Source organism: Pelecanus crispus, chromosome 2, assembly GCF_030463565.1.
Source record: "Pelecanus crispus isolate bPelCri1 chromosome 2, bPelCri1.pri, whole genome shotgun sequence".
In the NCBI taxonomy this organism is placed as follows: Eukaryota; Metazoa; Chordata; class Aves; order Pelecaniformes; family Pelecanidae; genus Pelecanus; species Pelecanus crispus.
In genome coordinates, this window is record NC_134644.1 from 20,731,764 (window position 1) to 20,750,832 (window position 19,069).

Consider the following 19,069-nt stretch of genomic DNA (forward strand, 5'->3'; position numbering starts at 1 on the left):
GGAGAATACAGAAGTATTTACAAACTTGTACAAGGAAGAACAGACAAGGCATGTTTTCAACAAAAGCATCGCTTTACTGAATTTTTTTTTGATGGTGATTTTTTCCCCCAAATACAGTGAACATTAATTTTTATTTTCAGATTCTGAAATACACAAGTGATAACAGAAGTCTGGAAACATTACACAGATCATTACATTATTATTATATTATTTCTGTAAAAGGAAGTTCCTGGAACAAACCCTACTTTAGCTCTGCTATTGGACACAGAATCAAAGTCATTGATTGAAAGGAAGAAAGACTCCATGTCCCCACTGGTTCCATTGCCTGGAATAGTTTTAATTAGGCCCTCCTTCAGGACTTTGCTTTTATGGGTTCATGGAAAAGTTACTTGGCCTGGCTAAAGGTCTCTCACATCAGGGTAGAACCCCCCCCCCCCCTTATTTGGAGATTCATGTTATTTTTGCTTCCCTTTAGAAGGATACGACAATTTTACAGAAGTAGAAGCTCTGGCATGATCAGCCATATACATCTGTATTCCTGGGTGCCACAACTACTGTTCAGCACAGGCAAGGTCAGGTTCAGTAGAGCACTTCATTTCAGCAGCCTCAATACAGTTAATTATGATAGTTGTGAATGTGAACTATTGCATAGATTTTTTTTTAATTAAAAAAATACAATAAACAGATCAACACAGATCTGCCAAAGAGTTACTGCAAAAATATGTATTTTATCAACACTGGTAATAGCTGGAAAGCAAAGCTGCAATGGCATAAGTACTAAAATTTGAGTTCTATATTAAAAGTGTGAGAGTTTTTTACTAGCCTGTTGTACAAGGATGTTCTGTAAGCCACAGCGATCCACTTCTTACTGACCAGAGCCTGATTTGAAGTTTAATGAAACACTGTTGATACAGAACCTCTGCCCAGAAGGTGTTGGACCATCATCAAACACATGGCCTAGATGGGCGTCACACTGCAACAGAAATTATGTACCATTATTACCATTACAATTTTGGACCAACATTATGCTGGTACCTACTGTGCTATCTTGAAAGAAGAAACTTGTATGATGAATACATGGTTGAGTTGTGTGGGTGGGGGAATCTTGGGGAGAGACTAGAAATACATCCTGGAATAATCACTTCTGGCCAGCAGGCAAATATCTGCCCCCAGACAAGCAGATTCCGAAAGAGGAAGTCAAAAGGTACTAATGCCAGAAAGTACAGGAAATAAATGGGAGGATCTAGAGTTCTCAATACATAATGAAAGTTTCCAGTTAATTGAGACAGTCACTGTAGGTCCTTCTCATAGGTCAGCTGAGGATTCCCCCCCCCCCCCCCCCAATTACTGATGGGAAAAAGACAAAAAAGATGCAGAATAGCTATCAGTGGTTCATTATAAAATTGGAAGGTTGTCTTCAGCTGGGGTTCTTGAAAGGTGATTGCTGGATATTACTGCAAACATGAACTATACCGTGATAGTGGACTGCAATGAATACTTGTCACATTTGCAGATAATACCTAATCCTGCTAGAAGGGGCTGCAATTCATTAAACTCAATTGCATACTTTTGTATATTAACAGATGTAATAAACAGAACAGACTCAGGGTTGGGAAGAAGTGCTTCGGGGTGGCGGTTCTTTAGAAAAGGAACTGGGTATTACAGCAGGTCCCAATATAAGTGTTGGTCATGGGTTGGGGAAAAGAAAAGGTGTGAGGGGAGGAACACTACCAGGACAGGAACAGCTACCATGGAAGGGTGGCTTCTGTGAAATAAGAGAACCCATAGAAGACAGCTGTGAAGATGCATGGCACCACCACTGCCGTGCAGGGCAAATAATAATAATCCTCAACTGCTGCAAAGCAAACTTAGTGTTTTCCCCAGTGTCTAACCAATCGTAGGAAGACACGAACATTACAGGTCGTTACCTAGTGAGGCTGGGGACTCTCCATCACTGCATATTTTAAGAACAACTTAAGCAAACATTTAGCAGGACTGAATTAGGAAGCACTGGCCCTGTGGTGGGGCAAATGGGTGGACTAAATCTCAGAGTCCCTCCTCCTGTCTGTTGTCACATACTGCACTTCACCAGAGGTCCTCTGAATAAATTTTCTGTCTAAACTCAAACCCTTGGCTATACTTACACAACTACTCTCCCCAGTCACATAATTTTCTTCATCCAAACCGACTGTCTATATTAGATATTTAGAGATCTACTCACGCGTTTCATACCAGGAAGTGAGACAGAATAGTTCCAGTGATACCGTAATTCTCACGGCTACATTTAGGTAGATTTGTTCATGGGCACAAAGAAAACCTTGTTAAGTTTTAGGTCTTTGTGTATCACCTCCAAAGTAAACATACCTGTTTGCAGATCACTTCAGTTCTAGTTGATCCCAGCGAGTTATTGGGTCGTCTCATGATATTGGTATTACTTTCATCTCTGCCACAAGTACCATAAGCCTCAGAAAACGACGGCCATCCAGTCCCAGAATTGTACTTCTTTTCCGAGCTATAGTGGAAACCAGACCTTCTTGTTAATTAATAGCAGAGATGTTACAAAAAGGTCTGGTTTTAATGAGAACATTGGGTTTTTTCCCTCATCCTTGTCTTGTAATACTATTAATAGTATTTGGCACAGTAGAAGTTTTCTCACTGGCATCAAACTGTGCTGGAAGCTCTTTACCAAAGGGAATTCTCGATCAGCCCACAACAGGAGCTTTTGCCTCTCTGTTTCTATTTCACTGATAGTCTGGTATTTTATAAAGCTTGAAAAAGGTTTTTCCAACAACTGAGCACATTGTTTAGCTGAATTACACCTCCAAAGTTGCAGTTCAAAGCCTGGCCCAATACAGCACAACCTCAGAGAAGAGAGTTTACAAGAAGAAACGAAGTATGGAAAATGAGTACGGAAAATGGCTGGGTTGGCCCACTGGATCAGGCTCACGTCAGATGATGGCTTCGGCTTGCAGTCAGCCATCAAAACGGTTTGGTAAATCAAACAGAGCCTTGCTCAAACCGTCAATCAACAAATGACAAATCCTCACAGCGCAAAGATCTACTTTTCCCAAGAGATCATTGCAGCCATCAGAAACAGTCCTACAGACTGTCAGCCTGTGGGTGCCTCCTGTTAACATCCAGGATTACCAGCTCTGTTCAGGTGCATGTTAAAACCTCGAGCAGATTGGAAAATATGATCAGAAAATATTTTGGGGATTTAGCAGACAGAAATGAGATAATCCCTCCTATTTAAAGTTGTGCAAGTTTTGCTAGCCATAAGTGCTTTCTTCTAGCGAAGAGTGACCTAGTGTGAGTTAGAGCGAGAAATGAAGACAGATTCACACACTATAGGACCAGTGGTCTGGAGCCCCACCAGGAGCGTTTCCTCCCGGTTTCCCGTGTATCCCATTTCACAAACCCCGTGCTCCTGCTGGCACCTAGTGGTGGATGGGGACACCAACACCCGCAGCAGCTTCCCTGCCACCAAGGGAGTAGCACATTAGCCAATACAGAATTTAAAGCAACGTATCTAGTACATATCATGTATATTTTGGTGGGATATTAATACAGTGAAGAAAAATCTGAGACTCTTACTTGCGGTGCCTTTTAGAAAGACAAGACAAACAAGCAGGCAAAAAGCTTAAAAATATCCAACCCAAAGAACAGTGCCTGCTTTAGCATGCATTTTATAATTAACTGTATGGGGCTGTCTTTGAGCAATGCAACTGTGGAAATAAAAGAGGACTTGCAAACACAGAATGACCAAAGGCTAGTTTTTGTGCGGGCTGTTGCTCAGTCCATTACATTAATCCACAAAGACCCGTGAGAAAAGCTCTCCACCTCCTCCCCTCCTTAAAACCGAGGAGCAATAGGAGACAGTACAGAGGCAGGCTGCACCGAAGCAAATGCACTTTGCAGTTCTGCGTCTGCATGAGAAGGTATTTAAGGCTCCACGCCTATTTCTTTCCAGCTAAAGAGGGCCCTCTGCCATCCCGGCTACACAGCCATCCAAACGCTGTGCCTACAGGCCACAGCTTCCCAAAGGAAAACCTGGGGGAACACAAATGCCTGTACACCACTTCCGAGTTTCTCTGACATACCTGTGCTGTTTCTTTTTTTTTTATTTTCAAAAGATTTCAATCAGAACTCTTCATTTTCTGACACAGGGATCCTTCTGCTTATTCATACATAGATGTGAGGATCCTCTCTGAAACCCTCTAGAGTCAAGGAAGGTCTTCAGTGCTGTGTCGGTTTTGCATTTGACCCTGACTGAGTCCGTCCCTTGCACGCCGCTCACAATACTTAAGTTTATTGTAGATGTTTTCCACTGCTAAATGACCAATCTTTTGAGCTGTTAAACCAGCTCTCAACAGAAATGGTCTCTGTATGGTTTTACTAACAGAAATATCACTTAGATTCCCTAATAGAAGCATTTTAGTACCCAAAAATATTGCTGTTCAGGATCATATTTGTCCTTTGAAGTATTTTGCCACTTAATTTATGGATAAATGGACTTTCCCTAAACATATGCATTAGATTAGCCTTCGACACACCATTCCTCCAGCACATGTCATTTACTTTGATCCCTATTTCAGTTGTCCTGGATGGAATCCAGATAATTCTAAAAAGTGCTTTTTGCTGTATGAATCTCAGCTGTAGGTTTATGGTTCGCTGAAGGTTTGAGATTTCATTAAAGCACCACAATTTGCTATCTATAAAGGTTAGGGGTTTGTTCCATGTATTTCCAACTCTTTCAAATGAGTATTTGGTAGCAGAAGGTAATAAATTCTGATAGAAATGTATACACACACGTGTACTTTGAAAGAAGGAGAAAATGCTGCATGTTTACCTGTAGCTAATGATCTAATGCATTTGAAAAAGAAAGGACATTTTTAATGCACTAAGAAATAAACATGATGAATGAATCTCTTCTCAAATACCTGTTTTTTCCCCTCATTGTTAGCATCCTCCACAACATAATGCATTAATGGAAAAAATATTTTCAGACCATTTTGCACATGTAATAATTTTCAATTTTCTTAAAAGTTTTTTCTTTTTTTAAATTTCTCTGTATCAGTTTGTAAAGCTCAGCATTACTTTATGCTTTAAAAAAAAGTACCTATATTCCCTGAGACCTGGATACTGCAAAAAGCAGCATGATTGATTGGTTATATTGTTGTTTTGTTATTAGTTTAGCAGCAGAAGGAATTCCCTTCAGTACTCTTCTCTCTTCACGTTGGCCTGTCAATATCTGTCGTCTAATATAAAGGATGTCTGAATTGAAGGAACATTTGAAGCAATTGAAGGAACTCTTCCACAGCTTAGTAATTTAAAATTTCTCTAATTTATCTGAATTTTCCAGAGGTGTTTTTATTTGTCTTCAGAATATTCTGCAATGCTGCACTAGCTTCTGAAATAATTTTATTTAAAAGTGCTTATTAGCAAACCTTTACAGAAAAACATACATTTAATCAAATGTTCATTTGCATAACAACAGTTTTCTGTACTTGGCCAAAGGAAAACTAACTGTTCACAATTATCAGCCTTCAATTTTACTGTTTAATTGCTTAGCTTATATTTATTTTCAATACAGATGTTACATCTTTTCCCCTCTTACTATCCAGACCTCTCACTCCTCAGCGTCCCATTTGAAGTTCTGATCTGTGATACATCCTTTAAAGTCTTCATAAAAATGGCCATATCAGCCATATTCCATTGAACTCGCAGTTGGGAATATATAAAGGCTATTTTCTAGATCAAAAATATGAGGAACTGTCTTTTTTGGTTCAGTTACAGAGAACAGAACACCCTCTGCATATCCTACTCCGAGGCACTCTATTTCCTTTTACTTAGACTTTAATGAAGTTGCAAAATATATAGTATTGTAAAGAGCACAGAGGTTAATAACGCAGTCATTTGCAGCTGGGTTTTAAAAAGTAGATGTAACCAAAAAGGCAAAACCAATGGAATTTAATTTAGGGAACAAGAAGGGGGTGGGGGTGAAGAGGAGGTCTCAGCTCCAGTACGAGGGACCCAGCGGTAAGAACACAACAGCTAGACTAAGGCAGACCAAAAGTCTCTTTAGCCCAGTAGCACGAGCGGCAGAAGATGACTATGGAAGAGCACAAGAACAGAGCAAACATACAGTGATACTTATACATAAACACATGTATTTTGTGGCAACTTATGGCTTAGGGACCTCTTAAACAGAATTATTATCAACCAAAAAGGACCGCCTGTGTGACAGGAGAAAAAGGCAGACCTTAATGTAGCAACTGCTGTCTGCTGGCCACTGGAGACCCTCATATGCTCAAGAAAAGGGCATACCAGGTACCTGTATCTCCACAGGTATCCTGGAAATCTTACACATAGCACTCTGGCACCAAAGAACTGTTCTTCTGACCTACATTTTCCATTCCTCTCATGAAAAGACACTGCCCCTCCTGCCACAGTTAGGACATTTTAAGGATGCTGTGAAATCTAAAGGATGTTACCTGAACAGTGGGGCGTTGCAGCACACGCAGTAGTATATTCCCGATTCTGTGTTATTCAGATAGATCCCACTAAATGGCTTTTTAAAAAGGGAGAAAAAAAGAGAAGTTAATAATGCAGGTCTTTAAAAGCTCACCATCTGGAACAAGCATGTAGGAATCAGACTCAAAACAGGAGAAAAACCATAAAAAGAAAGCTTCACAGGGGGGCTTTGAAGAACAAACATTAGCAGCCTAAAGAAATGAAGGGGAGGATGCCTTTGGATTAATAGTGAAGACTACCCCCTGCCCCCAGAAACTTCGAGACCAGTCAGATGCATAAATCATCCAGGTACCAGGGCTGGAGTCGTGACCTCCAAGGAACTTGTGCAATGTGCAGGATCCCAAAGACCAGGGCTCTGCTATGGAGTGCCACAACTTCAAAGTGGCTCTACAAAGGGACTCTCCTCCTCCCTGCATGGTCTGGAATTAGGATCTTTATTTTACAGATAAGGATTTGGGCACGATTCACATGATTTAATCCCACGGTACATGCTTGGTGCGTGCAGAAGCCCTGGCTCTGGGCTAGGGACGCCGGTGCTCCACCCACAACGCTGCGTGGCCTCCATCACAGAAGGAAGCAAAGCGCGGGGACAAGGTGGGTGGGTGATCTGGCACATGAGGGGTAACCTGGCTCCTGAATGGAGTGCTATGTATAAGATTTCCATGGCTAATCTACATCAAGTCAAGAAAAGGAGACTACAGGACAAAGATATGATCTTCTCCCTCCCCTCTGGAGAGGCCTCCACTACTGCCACACAGACGGCTGAGCTGGCAGTAAAGTATCCCAGAAAAAACCAAAATATGAAAAGAATGCAGAATGTTTTTTCATCTGCAAACCAGCCTGGGTCAGAACAAAATCCACCCGCTTCAGTACTTTCTTGATGAGCCTAACTTTCATCCACAGGAAGGCAGCGGAAAACCTATGAAGCAACTGAGTGGTGACAGCTCCGCAAAGCAGGTTTTTCCCTGCCCAGCAGGCAGAGGAGGTGGCTTAGCCTTGGACAGCATTAGCGCTTTTGCTTACCGGTTCAGTTCCTTTTTCTCTGGTAACATAGAATTGCTCTGGAGTCAATTTTTTTTTCCAGTCTGTAGCAACAGTTGCCTCAGCTTCTTTAGTCAGAGAGCCCGTGTCTTCAATTAGATATAGAAAGATAATTTGTATTATTTTTAAAACCATGTTAACTTAGTCCTCTGTTGATGCTTTCCATCATCACCTCAGTTCTCCCAAAGTTTCTATGGGTACAGACAGAGCACAGGAGGGCAGGTCAGGGACATAAGAGCAGGAGCAAGTGCAGGACTTTGCATCTGCTTTCCATTCTGTGTGCTACATAAGGAGAGCAGCTCCAGCACATCACTTGGGAAGGCTCTGAATGGAAACGGGCACCTACGACCCATGGCACCATCCCCTCTCCCAGCACAGCCCTCTGCTCTGGCTTGGGATAACTGCCAGTCTGCTGGTGCTCCTTCCTCATCCCTGGGTATCGCTGAAAGGTTTGGTAGTTTGCCTTTTGGAAACCTTCAGAAACCAGAACTAATGCTCATGTATGTGCTATCAAAGACTAGCAACTTCCACAGGCCTCGGTGAAAACTGGTGCTAAGAAGGAGCACTGGAAGAAAGCAACACCTACAGCCCAAGAGGAGCGGGGCTACAGTTAAGTGGGTGGCACACAACAGGAGAGCAGAAGTCACCCATCATGGTGCAAACCTCCAGCACCGCCTGCTATGACTCTGTACACACTGTGCAGCACATTTATGGTGGCATGAGATTGGCAGAGAATTGATAGATTGGCTGAAAAACAACAAGTAAAATAGTTTCATTCCTTCCTAATCAAAAAGTCTGAGGTGGGAAACTACCTCCACACTTATCTCCCATCAGCATACGTGTGAAAATACCAGCTCCTGAGTGATGAACACTTGCCTGGACTCATCTCTTGCAATGCTGAGATCATATTGGGGAAAAAAAAAAAGGAATTTGAAAATGACAGTTTAACTATAAAAGCTATAGTTTAGCCTGCCAGTTCAAGAGAAATACCTACAGCAGGCTGACTTAGCCCTTTCCAGCCGGCTAGAGGACACTGGGGACAGGGATGCCCTCCCCTCGCAGGGCAGCTCCTGCCCTTTCCCCGCGCCTCCCCATGCTCCGGGCGGAGGGTACCTGTGCCACTGCGGGAGCTCTGCGGCGGGGAGTGGAGGAGGAGGAGGCGGCGGCGGCTCCGGAGCATCCTCTGGAGCAGACAAGCCGCCATATCGGCGGGGCGGGACTGGGGGAGCTGCCGGCTGCAGCCGGCACGTCTAATCTGTGCGTTCAGCCTAAATAATTGCACCTTATAAAAGCAATGAGTAAAACACGCACTCACATACCAATGCAGGATTTGCAGGTAAAGGTTTCAATCACTTCTTAAAAATTGAACGATCGCTGCAGCCATAAATAGGACAAAATCCTGTTGAGGCATTTGCTTGCAGCTGTTATAGGTTGTTTTCAAGGAGAAGAAGTCTGGTGTTTGCATGCAAAAGTGCTCTTGCTCTCCTAAATGCATGTTCTAGGCATTGCTTTTAGTTGTATTGATCAAGTAATTGCGAAGGCGATGTGCTAAGTGGCTACTTGTTTATGCAGGATGATTTGCAGTCACAGCTGCTCTGACTTGGCCTATAAATATACCTGTAATAGGACCCATATTTTAATATGGCCTCCTGTCCTAAAAGGTGGTCCTAAACACAACTCAGTTTGCCAGGTTAAGCCTTAATGCTGTTGTCTGCTTTTTTCCCAGTAGCTCCATTTCTGATTTGGAATTAGTTCATTGTTGCTGAATGATATGGAAGGAACTGTTTTGATTGCATGGAATAACAAAGCTAATAATGGTGTTTAATAGAAAATTACTTTCTTTTTAGTCTAATTCTTCTAGCCAAATTTTAAAATCAAAGCTAAAAACCAGTGATGTGTGATCAGTCCTATATCAGTATACACAGCCTTTTTATGTCTATGTCTGAGACATATATCCTTATGTCTGAGACAGTGAGTTCAACGGCAGCTGAGGACATCCAACACAGCCTATGATCGGTACCATAGCTGTAATCAAATCCTCTGCTCAGACCCACGAAGCCATGCACCAAAAGGCGGAGAGCAGCAAGGCCCGTAGATGATTGCATTTGCTGTCTGCAGCAGCAGGGGAGAGGGGGGCACACAGTTGATTAATAGCGTTGTCCTATATAATAAGACATGGTGGAGTGAAGCCGGAGTACCTTGATAAAAATCCTGGAGACGTGATGCCTGTGAGCCCTCAGGACCGTGATTCAGGATGGTAGGAGAGCAGCACTGCTGGCCACAGAGGAGAGGGCTTCGCAGGGGCTCTCGGTGCTGGCAGAGGGCTGTGTCTATGCTGTAGGCAGAAGGACAACATTTTTCTATGTTCAGTCATTTTGGGAAGTGAAGATCAGAGAAAGATCTTTCCAAACCCCTTCTAGCTTATCCCTATGGCATCTTACACCAGTCTTCTACCACGGTTCAGGAGGGAATTGGAACATGTTAGGGAGCCTTTGGAGATGAGAGACTCAATTTGACACTCCCTCAGTTCTGGCACATGGCTTAGGGCTGGGAAGCGCTGGCAGGCGATGGGGTCGCTCCGGGGCCCACTGCTGCTGTCTCCAGCTCAACCATGGCAGAGAGGCATTCCCCTCCCATTCCTGCCCTTGGTCTCAGGCAGTGTTTGCTGCTGAGGGGGACAGGTAATCAATGGAGCTCTCCCTGAAGTACCTGGGAAATGAAGGAGGGTGAGATAAAGTGATTAGTCCTGAAACTTGCATGTTTTCATGTAATTGACATTAATTTAACTGATGGTTTTTTTAAAGACAAAATTCAATAAAAAATGAACCCTCAATATCTTCCTTGCAGCTCTCTGTTATTGGTGTTATCCCAAAATGCAGCAATTTTGGGGCAGTGGGAACCGAACCAGCACAGGTCCATTGCTGTGCCACCTTCCTTGGGCTCTGGAGGAGGGGAGCGAGCGCCTGGGCCATGCACCCAGGGGAGCAGCAGGAGCAGAAAGCATTAGGCTCATCCACCCTAGCCTCCTCATCCTCTCTGTTATCAAGTTTATTGCAAGCCACTCCTTGATTAACATGAGCGTGGTGGTGGAAGAGGCAGATCCTGTTCATGCCAACACCCACGATCCACACTTGAAGTGGAGCACGGGCAGATCAGATCCTCCATTTTTTCCCTCCAACAAAAGCCTGACCTGCAGTTCTCCAAACCGGCATGACAGGTCTTCCTCAAGCGGAAAACAACCCCCCTGGCTGGAGGTATTTCATTTTTCAGATCTTCAGTGCTGAAAAACCAAATCATTGTCCTGTCATGCCTGTAATATTGCCTCCCATGGTTACAGCACATACCAGGCTTTGTAGCTAGGCAGAGCACGGGCCTGCATTTCTCCCCATAGACTGTTATAAAAGCCAATTAGGCTGTTACTTAATTTACCTCCTTTTTTTCTCCCTTATGCACAAGGGGAAGCAGTTAAAAGTCTCCCCTAGCTACATTATGTAAATTTTCAAGTAAATTCTCCCTGAATTGTAATTCAGCGGGTTTATTGTTAAAAATGTTGCCTGACTCCGGCACATACACAAGCTGCATCCAGGGAAGGGTCACTCATCAAAAGCACAGTGTCTTATTAGATGTGCGTAAATGGGGGAGAAGCTCCTCAGCTCCTCCTGTAGCGTTACTTTGCACCAAGGCAGCAGCAGCAGCATGTGTGTAGGCGGGTGAAGGCAAGAGTAGGAGGGAAGCGGTCACGGTCCAGACTATGCTGCTAATATTTATTCGGGCCCTAACCATTTCCCAGCCCAGGCTCTGTCTTGACTGACAGCTTTGGGGACAAGCAGAGCATCACATAATGCCTACGCTGGCAGATACTGAGCAGTCAGCCAGGAAGCGGTGAGGTGCAGAAATCAAATGAACCCTGTTAAAATTCAAACCTCTGCATAGGCAGCTTTTGTTAATAAAGGCCCTCAACATTACTGTGTGCGGAATAAAACACTGAAAATAGTGGTATTTTCATTTTATATGCATTTGTATGCAATTATTTTTCCTCTACTCACTTTCTCATACCTAATGTATGTCCCCTCCCATGGGACGTTCCCGTTGAAACATATGGGAACTCGACATACAAGATTTTGGCTTGGACCTGTTATATGTAATGGTACTGCATGCCCAGGTCCCCAGAGAATGAAGAAAGGGGGACCGGCATGAGCACTTTGGTGGGTAGGTTGTGTCTGTGGCAAGCTCCATTTTCCCCACAGAAATCCTCACTGCTTTTGTAGGAGATGATCGCAGGAACTCCACATCCTTCCTCAGCAGAGTCTTCGCTCTCCTTTAACAAACTTGATACAACTCTACAGCTAGTTTCTAGCCGCTCAGATGTGATGGAACTCCCAGCTCCTGGTATACGGAGACACTGTTTCCGCATAGAAATGCTATCCAAAGGTATGCGGTAGTGCTCCAGTGCTGAATTCCAATGACAGAAAGGAATTTCAGCAAAAATTATTGGTAGCAGAAGTGCCAAAGCATCTTGGAAAAGGGTATTGCCGGTTTCCAGAGGCACAGAGAGACTGAATGCAGATCTGAACCTCCCTGAAGCTAACCCATGGATTCTGCTGAGATTAATTTGTGGAGTAGCCTGATGTGATTCAGGTCAAAGACATCATCAGAAATAATAAACACACAACTTCTTGCCTTGTTTGCTTTACAGTTTAATGTATCTTTTTGCTAATTGTAAGCTATAGGATACCTAATTATTCTGACCTCTCTTTTTAGAAAAAAATAGGTCATATTTGTGCACTAGCTGAAGCAAGAGGCTTCTGCTGGAGTCTAAGGGTGGAATTAGAATAGAATAGAACAGAATAGAACAGAACAGAACAGAACAGAACAGAAGAGTTCCAGTTGGAAGGGACCTACAGGTTTGGTCCACTGTGACAAATGCTTTGAGTTGGATGAGACCAAATGCCTGCTATAGGTCTTGTCCAGCATAAATTATTCTAGGATTCTAAATGCTTTGAGAAATTTCTTGCAAAATGAGTGAAGACATGGATTCAAAGTGAAATGGATATTTTGCAATCTCTCCTTGATAGAAGACTCTACTCTGCAATTGGGCCACCTGTTCAGCTAAATTTCATCCGCTTTGAAAAGTAGACATGCACTCTGGGATGGAGTGAGTGTATCTGCAGGGGCATCTATTGGGAAGCAACAACGGCAGGCTATTTCCCTGGATTGCCCCATGCATCCCCTATATCATACCATCCAAGTTCCTTGACCCGCATGGACAGTAATAATACATTCCCCAAACTTGTGTGTAATGTCTTATCCCTTGTACCTCAAGGTAGTGAAGAACTGTGATGGTTCTTCTTCCACCCAGCGCCCAAAGCCTGAACAAAGCATTGAATGAACAGTTATTTGGCAGCAACCGCTGTAGCAGCAGCTTTCTGTAGGTTATCTTAATGGATTTATCACCCTGAACTAAGCCCTGACCATCTGTTCTATCCTCTAATTACAAATGCAGAAAAAGCTAATTCATGATTGCACTATAAAGAAGTGAAATATAAGTGATTTAAGAGTGGGGTATGTCATGCTTCACACTCCGATTGGAAGAAATTGCTCTCCCTTCAATAGGCTGATTTCCCTGATAACAGAGTTTACCGCTTTCCCAGCAAATGGGAATTCCTGAGGAGTAGGGCTCACCAGAATGGGTTTTATTCCCACTCACTCATCTTAGATGTGTTGTAAAATTTGGGATTCATGTAAGTGCAGTTATGAACCTTCTTTCCTTCTGTCTTAGATGATCCCCAAAAATGTATTTTTAATGCATTTTCTAATTTCGGAAAGCAGAAACTCATGCTCCTTAAAAATCCCCTAAAACTCTGCATTTCCTCCATCTCACTTTTGCTGTGATGAAGATGTGTCTGGTGGAGTCACCCACTCATTTTGTGCTCGTAGCTCATCTTCACTGCAGCACTTTTGGTTTGGAAGATAGGCAGAAAGCAGGGGGCTGAGTGCATGCCCTGCTTCTCATGAATGACCTTAAATTCTTTCATACTGCCACTGTCCAAGCCACCAGCAGCGGTCATGGTTTAGCTGGGAGCTCAAGTTCTGATGCACTTGTGTGGGTAAGGACACCTGGCAATGTCTCTCCTCTGGAACTCTTATGCTAAAAACTGGATGCAATTGAACAAGTTAAGTTGAGGGGCCAAGAAATAATACCTTGGACCTCTCTATTTTTATGAGGTACATGCTTCTGCCAACAGCACTTCTTCCCAGTGTGAAACGTTGTGCCCTGGGTCTGCAGCCCTAAAGGCCGTGACCCAGCTTGCAGGGGAGTTCTATGGGGCACTCAAACACACCGCCAGCTGGCTGCAAGAGGTATTTGTCTCATGGCTGGACAGGGAGGCTGGACTCACCTCTTGATTTCACTTGGGTAAGAATTACGGAGTGAGGAACAGGACTGTTGGTAAAGTAGATGGATAGCGGAGGGGAGGAAATATCTCAAAATGAATTTGGCACCTGGGTTTTTGGAGGCTTTTTAGTCGTGTGTTGTGTCATGTCGTGTCGTTGTCCCGCCCCCCCACCCCATTATTTAAGACCAGATTGTGATTTTCTCAAATGCATATGTTATTTGAAAAATAAGAAACATGTAGTAGGGTGGAAGCAGTGCAAGAGGTCACCCTAATTCAAAAAATTGCCTGGGGGATTCGCAGGCGTACAGTGTGCAGTTCTGCTTTGCCTAGTGTGATTTGCCTGCTTTAAACTGATTCTTTTAGCAGTACTTCAAGATTGCGTTATAATCCTCGGTCTCCAGCATGCTCACCAGTTACCTGTTGGAAAAACTAGCATTCTGTCCTCAAGGCATGAGCCGGTTTTCTATTTCATGAAAATGCAGTACCCTGTGGCGTTATGGTCCAGCACTCCCCACAGGAATGGGAGTTGGGGTTTCCTTTCCAGAGCCCATCTGAGCAACTCTGGGCTGAGGAAAAACTTCTAGTCCAGCCTCATGTGATATCAGGACTGGCCAGATCTGCAGGGACAACTACCCCTATGGGACCTTTAGGTCAGGAGCCTTTTAAAAGACAGAGGGTACTGAGTCGATGCTGCTGCTGAAATTGTTTTGGTCCATATTTGCTGTGTAGGAGGAGGGTCGAAAGGATCAGAGCAGGCTCTAGGTTTTATACAGACCTCTTGTTTCCACACCATACTGCCATTCATCTAGCAGGGAAAAATACTGGTAGGTCAGGTATTGCTAGCATGTTCATTAACATACATTGCTTTAATTTTTGAGTGGCAAGCAAAGACAACTTCCCAGCATACCTAATGTTCAGTGGCATTTCAGTACGAAAATTGAGCACAGACTTGCCTGGTATTTGTGCTCCTGTTTACTGTTGTAGTCCCCTGGTCAGCAAATACATAACAAGTGGCAGCAACACACTAAATTGGTGGTGGCCCCTTTCTTATCCCTCCTCTATCCCGTGGTAACCAAAGCTACAGACTAATCCCTGAGTGAATGGCTGCAGCTTTCTGATCAGAGGTTTTGCTCTGAGGAAGGCATGCTGACCAACAGAGCAGCGTGCTACTTGGCACGTGTGACATTGCCTCCTGAACTCACCCTGCCTTTCATGTTATTTTAGAAGCATACCGCACGCGACACAAACACTTGGCTTGCGGAAACTGCCATGAGATACTTACACGTAACATTTGGCGCAGTGCTGCAAAGCCCTGGTCCCTGTTAATTCCTGGTACTTAGCTTTCTTGTCGTTGGGAATTCCTAGAGGAATTTAATACCTGAATAGCTCTAAGCTCATCCAGTGTTTAGTCTTATGGCCCCTGACTTTTTTTAAAATATATTTTTGCCTAAGGGCCAGCCTTTAGTCATCTAGCTCTCTTTTTGGTACTGCAGCTCCTGTTAATAGCAGGTGGATCTAGGATTAAACTCACTTACATTAGAAGTGTACAGCAAAAATAGTGAATGAAAAGAAATTGGCACTCACAGCACGTGATTCTTCTGTATGATCTACCATGGATAAACTGCGTCTTAAGAGTGCCCATTTGTCAGAGAACACTCTAATTTTCCAACTTGGGAAATTAGATATCATTACCAAAAGCTTTTACATCTTGGGACACTGAGCAGACCTCCATCCTTTCATAATTTGTTCCCTAATGCAAATTAAAACTAGTGACTCGACATTTTGAAAAGCCTTTTGACTCCAGAATATCTTTTTGACACCTGGCCTTTTAAGGAATCTTCTTTCAAACTCTCTCACTAAAAGCATCTTGTTTAGAGAAGTTTATATTAAAAAGGAATTAAAAACATGCTACAGCATGTTTTTTCTTTCACATCCATCTTACAATTAGGAAGCACTGCTGATCTGTAGAAGGATGTAGGTTAGACAACACAAGAGGTGAATATCAGAAGCAGTGACAATCTAGGGACATCTCCCGGAAGCAGCAGGAGAGAGCAATAACAAGGAAACAGGGAACACCGAGTCTACGAGCTGCAATTTAGATGTGGGACCGGCGTGTGCTGAGGTGTCTGGTCGGCTAGTTAGCTCAACCTTTGTTGCAACAGAAGGGTGAACTGGTTTTGGAGCAGTTTCTGGCCCACAAGAAGTTAGCACCTTTTTTTAAAGCAAACTTGCACAATGCTGACGCTACAGAAGGGAAAGATGTTACAGACTACTGAGTCCACAGAGGAGCTGGTTATTTGTGGCAGCTTTATGCAGCACAGATGAGGGAGTGCAAAACAGCAGTGGGCAGGTCTAAAGGCTTATGTAGACTGGAAAGGTTTGCTCACGGGTAGACCTCCACGTGAATCCTAACAGAGCTGCACTTTCTAGAAGAGTCTTTCACTGAAGAGCCTTTTTTGTCTCTTGTTCTAAAATAGGCAAGGCAATCTTGCATAGCCCAAGCGTCAGGCCTGCTGGAAGACAGGGTCAAAGAAACACTCTGCCGTGCTCACTTGCAAGGTAGGACTGAACAAGGAGAGCTGGTCGTAAACAGCAGTTGAGTAGGTGGGAATAGCCTGGGCAAAGGGCTGCATGAGCGACAGGATCTGCTGCCTACTTTGATATGATTGCTTTTCTCATCTTGCTGCATTTTCCCCAACATTTATCTAACTTCAAGCAAGAGCTGGCTTCAATTATGCTTTGCACATGGTTTCCATAGATGACATCTCAGCATGTCAGTGAAACATCAATGAGCTGGAAGAACAAGCTGGTTCATTAGCATGCAAATAAGCTCACTCCGTAATGAGAGAAAAGCTTTTGACTAGCTCATTGTGTCTCCAATACACTAATTTCTTCCATGTCCTACAAATAACATTTTTATAGGTCAAAGACGTGTATGTGCCTATGTCTCTCCTTCTGTGTTTCCGTCATTTCTGCACGTACCCTACCTATATCTGAAATGTAAATTCTGCCTGCATGATAGTGGACAAGGAAGGCCAGATAAAGTCATTCCAATATTTCTCATACCTTTCAGTGTCAGAGCCAGTGTTTGTATAATAGAAAAATAATTAGCTCATTAAGAGGGCTAAAGAGCTGTTAATTTATCGGCAAAGTTCTGCTGTAATAGCTGTACTGGTAAAGAGTGTGAAAAAATCGTGCCTCAAGTCCATGTAGCTGTGTTGCAAAGCCCATGGCAAAATGCTGGAGCAGAGTCCTTTGGTCATTTCTCTCTGTGCCATTTGGGGAGAGGTGCAGTGGCCAGGGAGGAGAGGAGATACCTTGGCACAGCTGTGGTGGCAGGGGGTTTGCTTTCTGGATGTACCAGTAGGTGTTTGTCCATGTGTATCTGTGCTGTATTACGTGTTTTCATCTCTGCGTAGTGCTTCATGGTGTTTTGGATGTGTTGATCAGCACTCAGCAGTTAACATGTTTTAGCCGATTCCCGCCCCTGCCATCCACAGGCTCAGTCCTGCCTCCCAGAGCTCACTGCATGGCCAGCCCCACTTCTCAGCTTTTGGGTGGCACCCCTCTGGCCTGTAGGGCTGCAAATGTCTGGTGCCTCACATAGATCCAAGGTACGGCGCTGAAAGAGCTCTTTGTTAGCTTACGTAGTTCAGGGAAATAGTATATACAGGAGAAAAAGAGGTCTTGTCAAGGTGTAGGTAAGGGTTTTGCCATTGCTGCACTATAGCAAAGTTTGTTGAGGGGAGACTGGCCATAGATTTGGGGACTTCTTCCTGCAAAGCAATGCCTGTGGTCCATAACCACCCCAGCCCACAACCAAACTGATGTTTATCAGTGTGTTTTCTTCCCTGTGGCAAAAAGATGAAACCACTTTGCAACTGACTTCATTCTGCTCCAGAGCAGCCAAATCCCAGCAGCGGCAGCAGCCCGGAGCCTCGGCACCCACCCTTGCCTGCGTGCATGGCAGCGGCCCCGTGCAGCAGGAGGTCGATCTGAACTCAGCCTCGCTACCCTGCGCAGTGCCTGCGTGCCCTACGCTATCCCGGTGCTGGTAGCGGATCACCTGGCTGATCATCCTGCTGCTGGGCAGAAGCAACCCCTCCAGGGCAGGGGTGCTGGCCTGGGGTCGTTTCAAAAGTGAGTGGGCAAAGCGGCACGCAGGTGAGTTCAGGGGTCTTGGAGGAAGGACCCTGGGAGCTTGAATCCTTCTTGCCCAGGCATTCTCCAGCTCTCCGGGATCCCACCACTGGCTGTGGAACTTCTGCTGAACATTATGACCCTGGAGCAGCTCCTGGACACCCCCCTCACCCTATGGCTCGTTGGATAGACATGTCTTAACATGTAGGCTACAAACATGCAGGAACATGGGGTGAACACACACCCAGCCAATGCAGGTCTTTCAGGTCACGTGCGCTGATGTGTGCTGCTACACTTGTGCTTCTGCGTATGGAAAAGTCCTCGAGAGAAGATGCAAAGAGAGAATAAAAACAAAAAAGGAGGGAATGTGAAGGAAAGGATGGACAGAGCAGGCTGACAGCAAGATGATGCTGTTTCATAGGCCAGTATCACGTATAGCTTACTGGTCATGTTCAATGGTGCTTTTATTCTGTAACTAGTAACTTTTTGAACACATCTCGATTGTCTCAGAACTATGGTTTTCAGCAAGCGTTGTGCTCTCCTGGTTCCCTGCTGGCCTAGTTGCTGTGGCCTGACTGTGTGTGCTGCAGCAGGCGCATGCCTGTTGGGCTGCACAGGCACCCTGCGTGGGGGGGCTGCACCACCCAGTGTTTTGGAACTGGACACCCCAGCTCTCACCACTGAGCAATGTTTTGGGTTTTTTTAAGGATAAAGAAGGATACCAAAGCTTTTTACTAGGTCAACTCAACTATCAAAAAAAACACCTCATGACATGAGGGTTCATTATTAAGATGATGAGGATAAATGCTAATGGGCACACAGACTGGATGTGAGAATGCGTCTTCCCGTTACCTGTGGCTTGACTCAAGTAACGTTGATCTTTATCACGGAGTTTTTAGCCAGTATCTCCTGCTATAGTATCAAATAGCCCAGGGGCCCAAATCTGCTACTGCTGCCTG

General features: G+C 44.3%; 1 protein-coding gene across 1 annotated transcript; it reads right to left on the minus strand.

Moving 5' to 3' along the window:
- Window positions 1-865: 865 nt before the first annotated feature.
- MSRB2 (methionine sulfoxide reductase B2) lies at window positions 866-8,779 on the minus strand. The gene is made up of 5 exons (XM_075706467.1): window positions 8,689-8,779; window positions 7,558-7,664; window positions 6,495-6,571; window positions 2,365-2,512; window positions 866-973 (listed from the first exon to the last, which is right to left on the minus strand). Exons 1-5 carry the CDS (start codon window positions 8,777-8,779, stop codon window positions 866-868), a joined length of 531 nt encoding a protein of 176 aa, XP_075562582.1.
- Window positions 8,780-19,069: the final 10,290 nt, after the last annotated feature.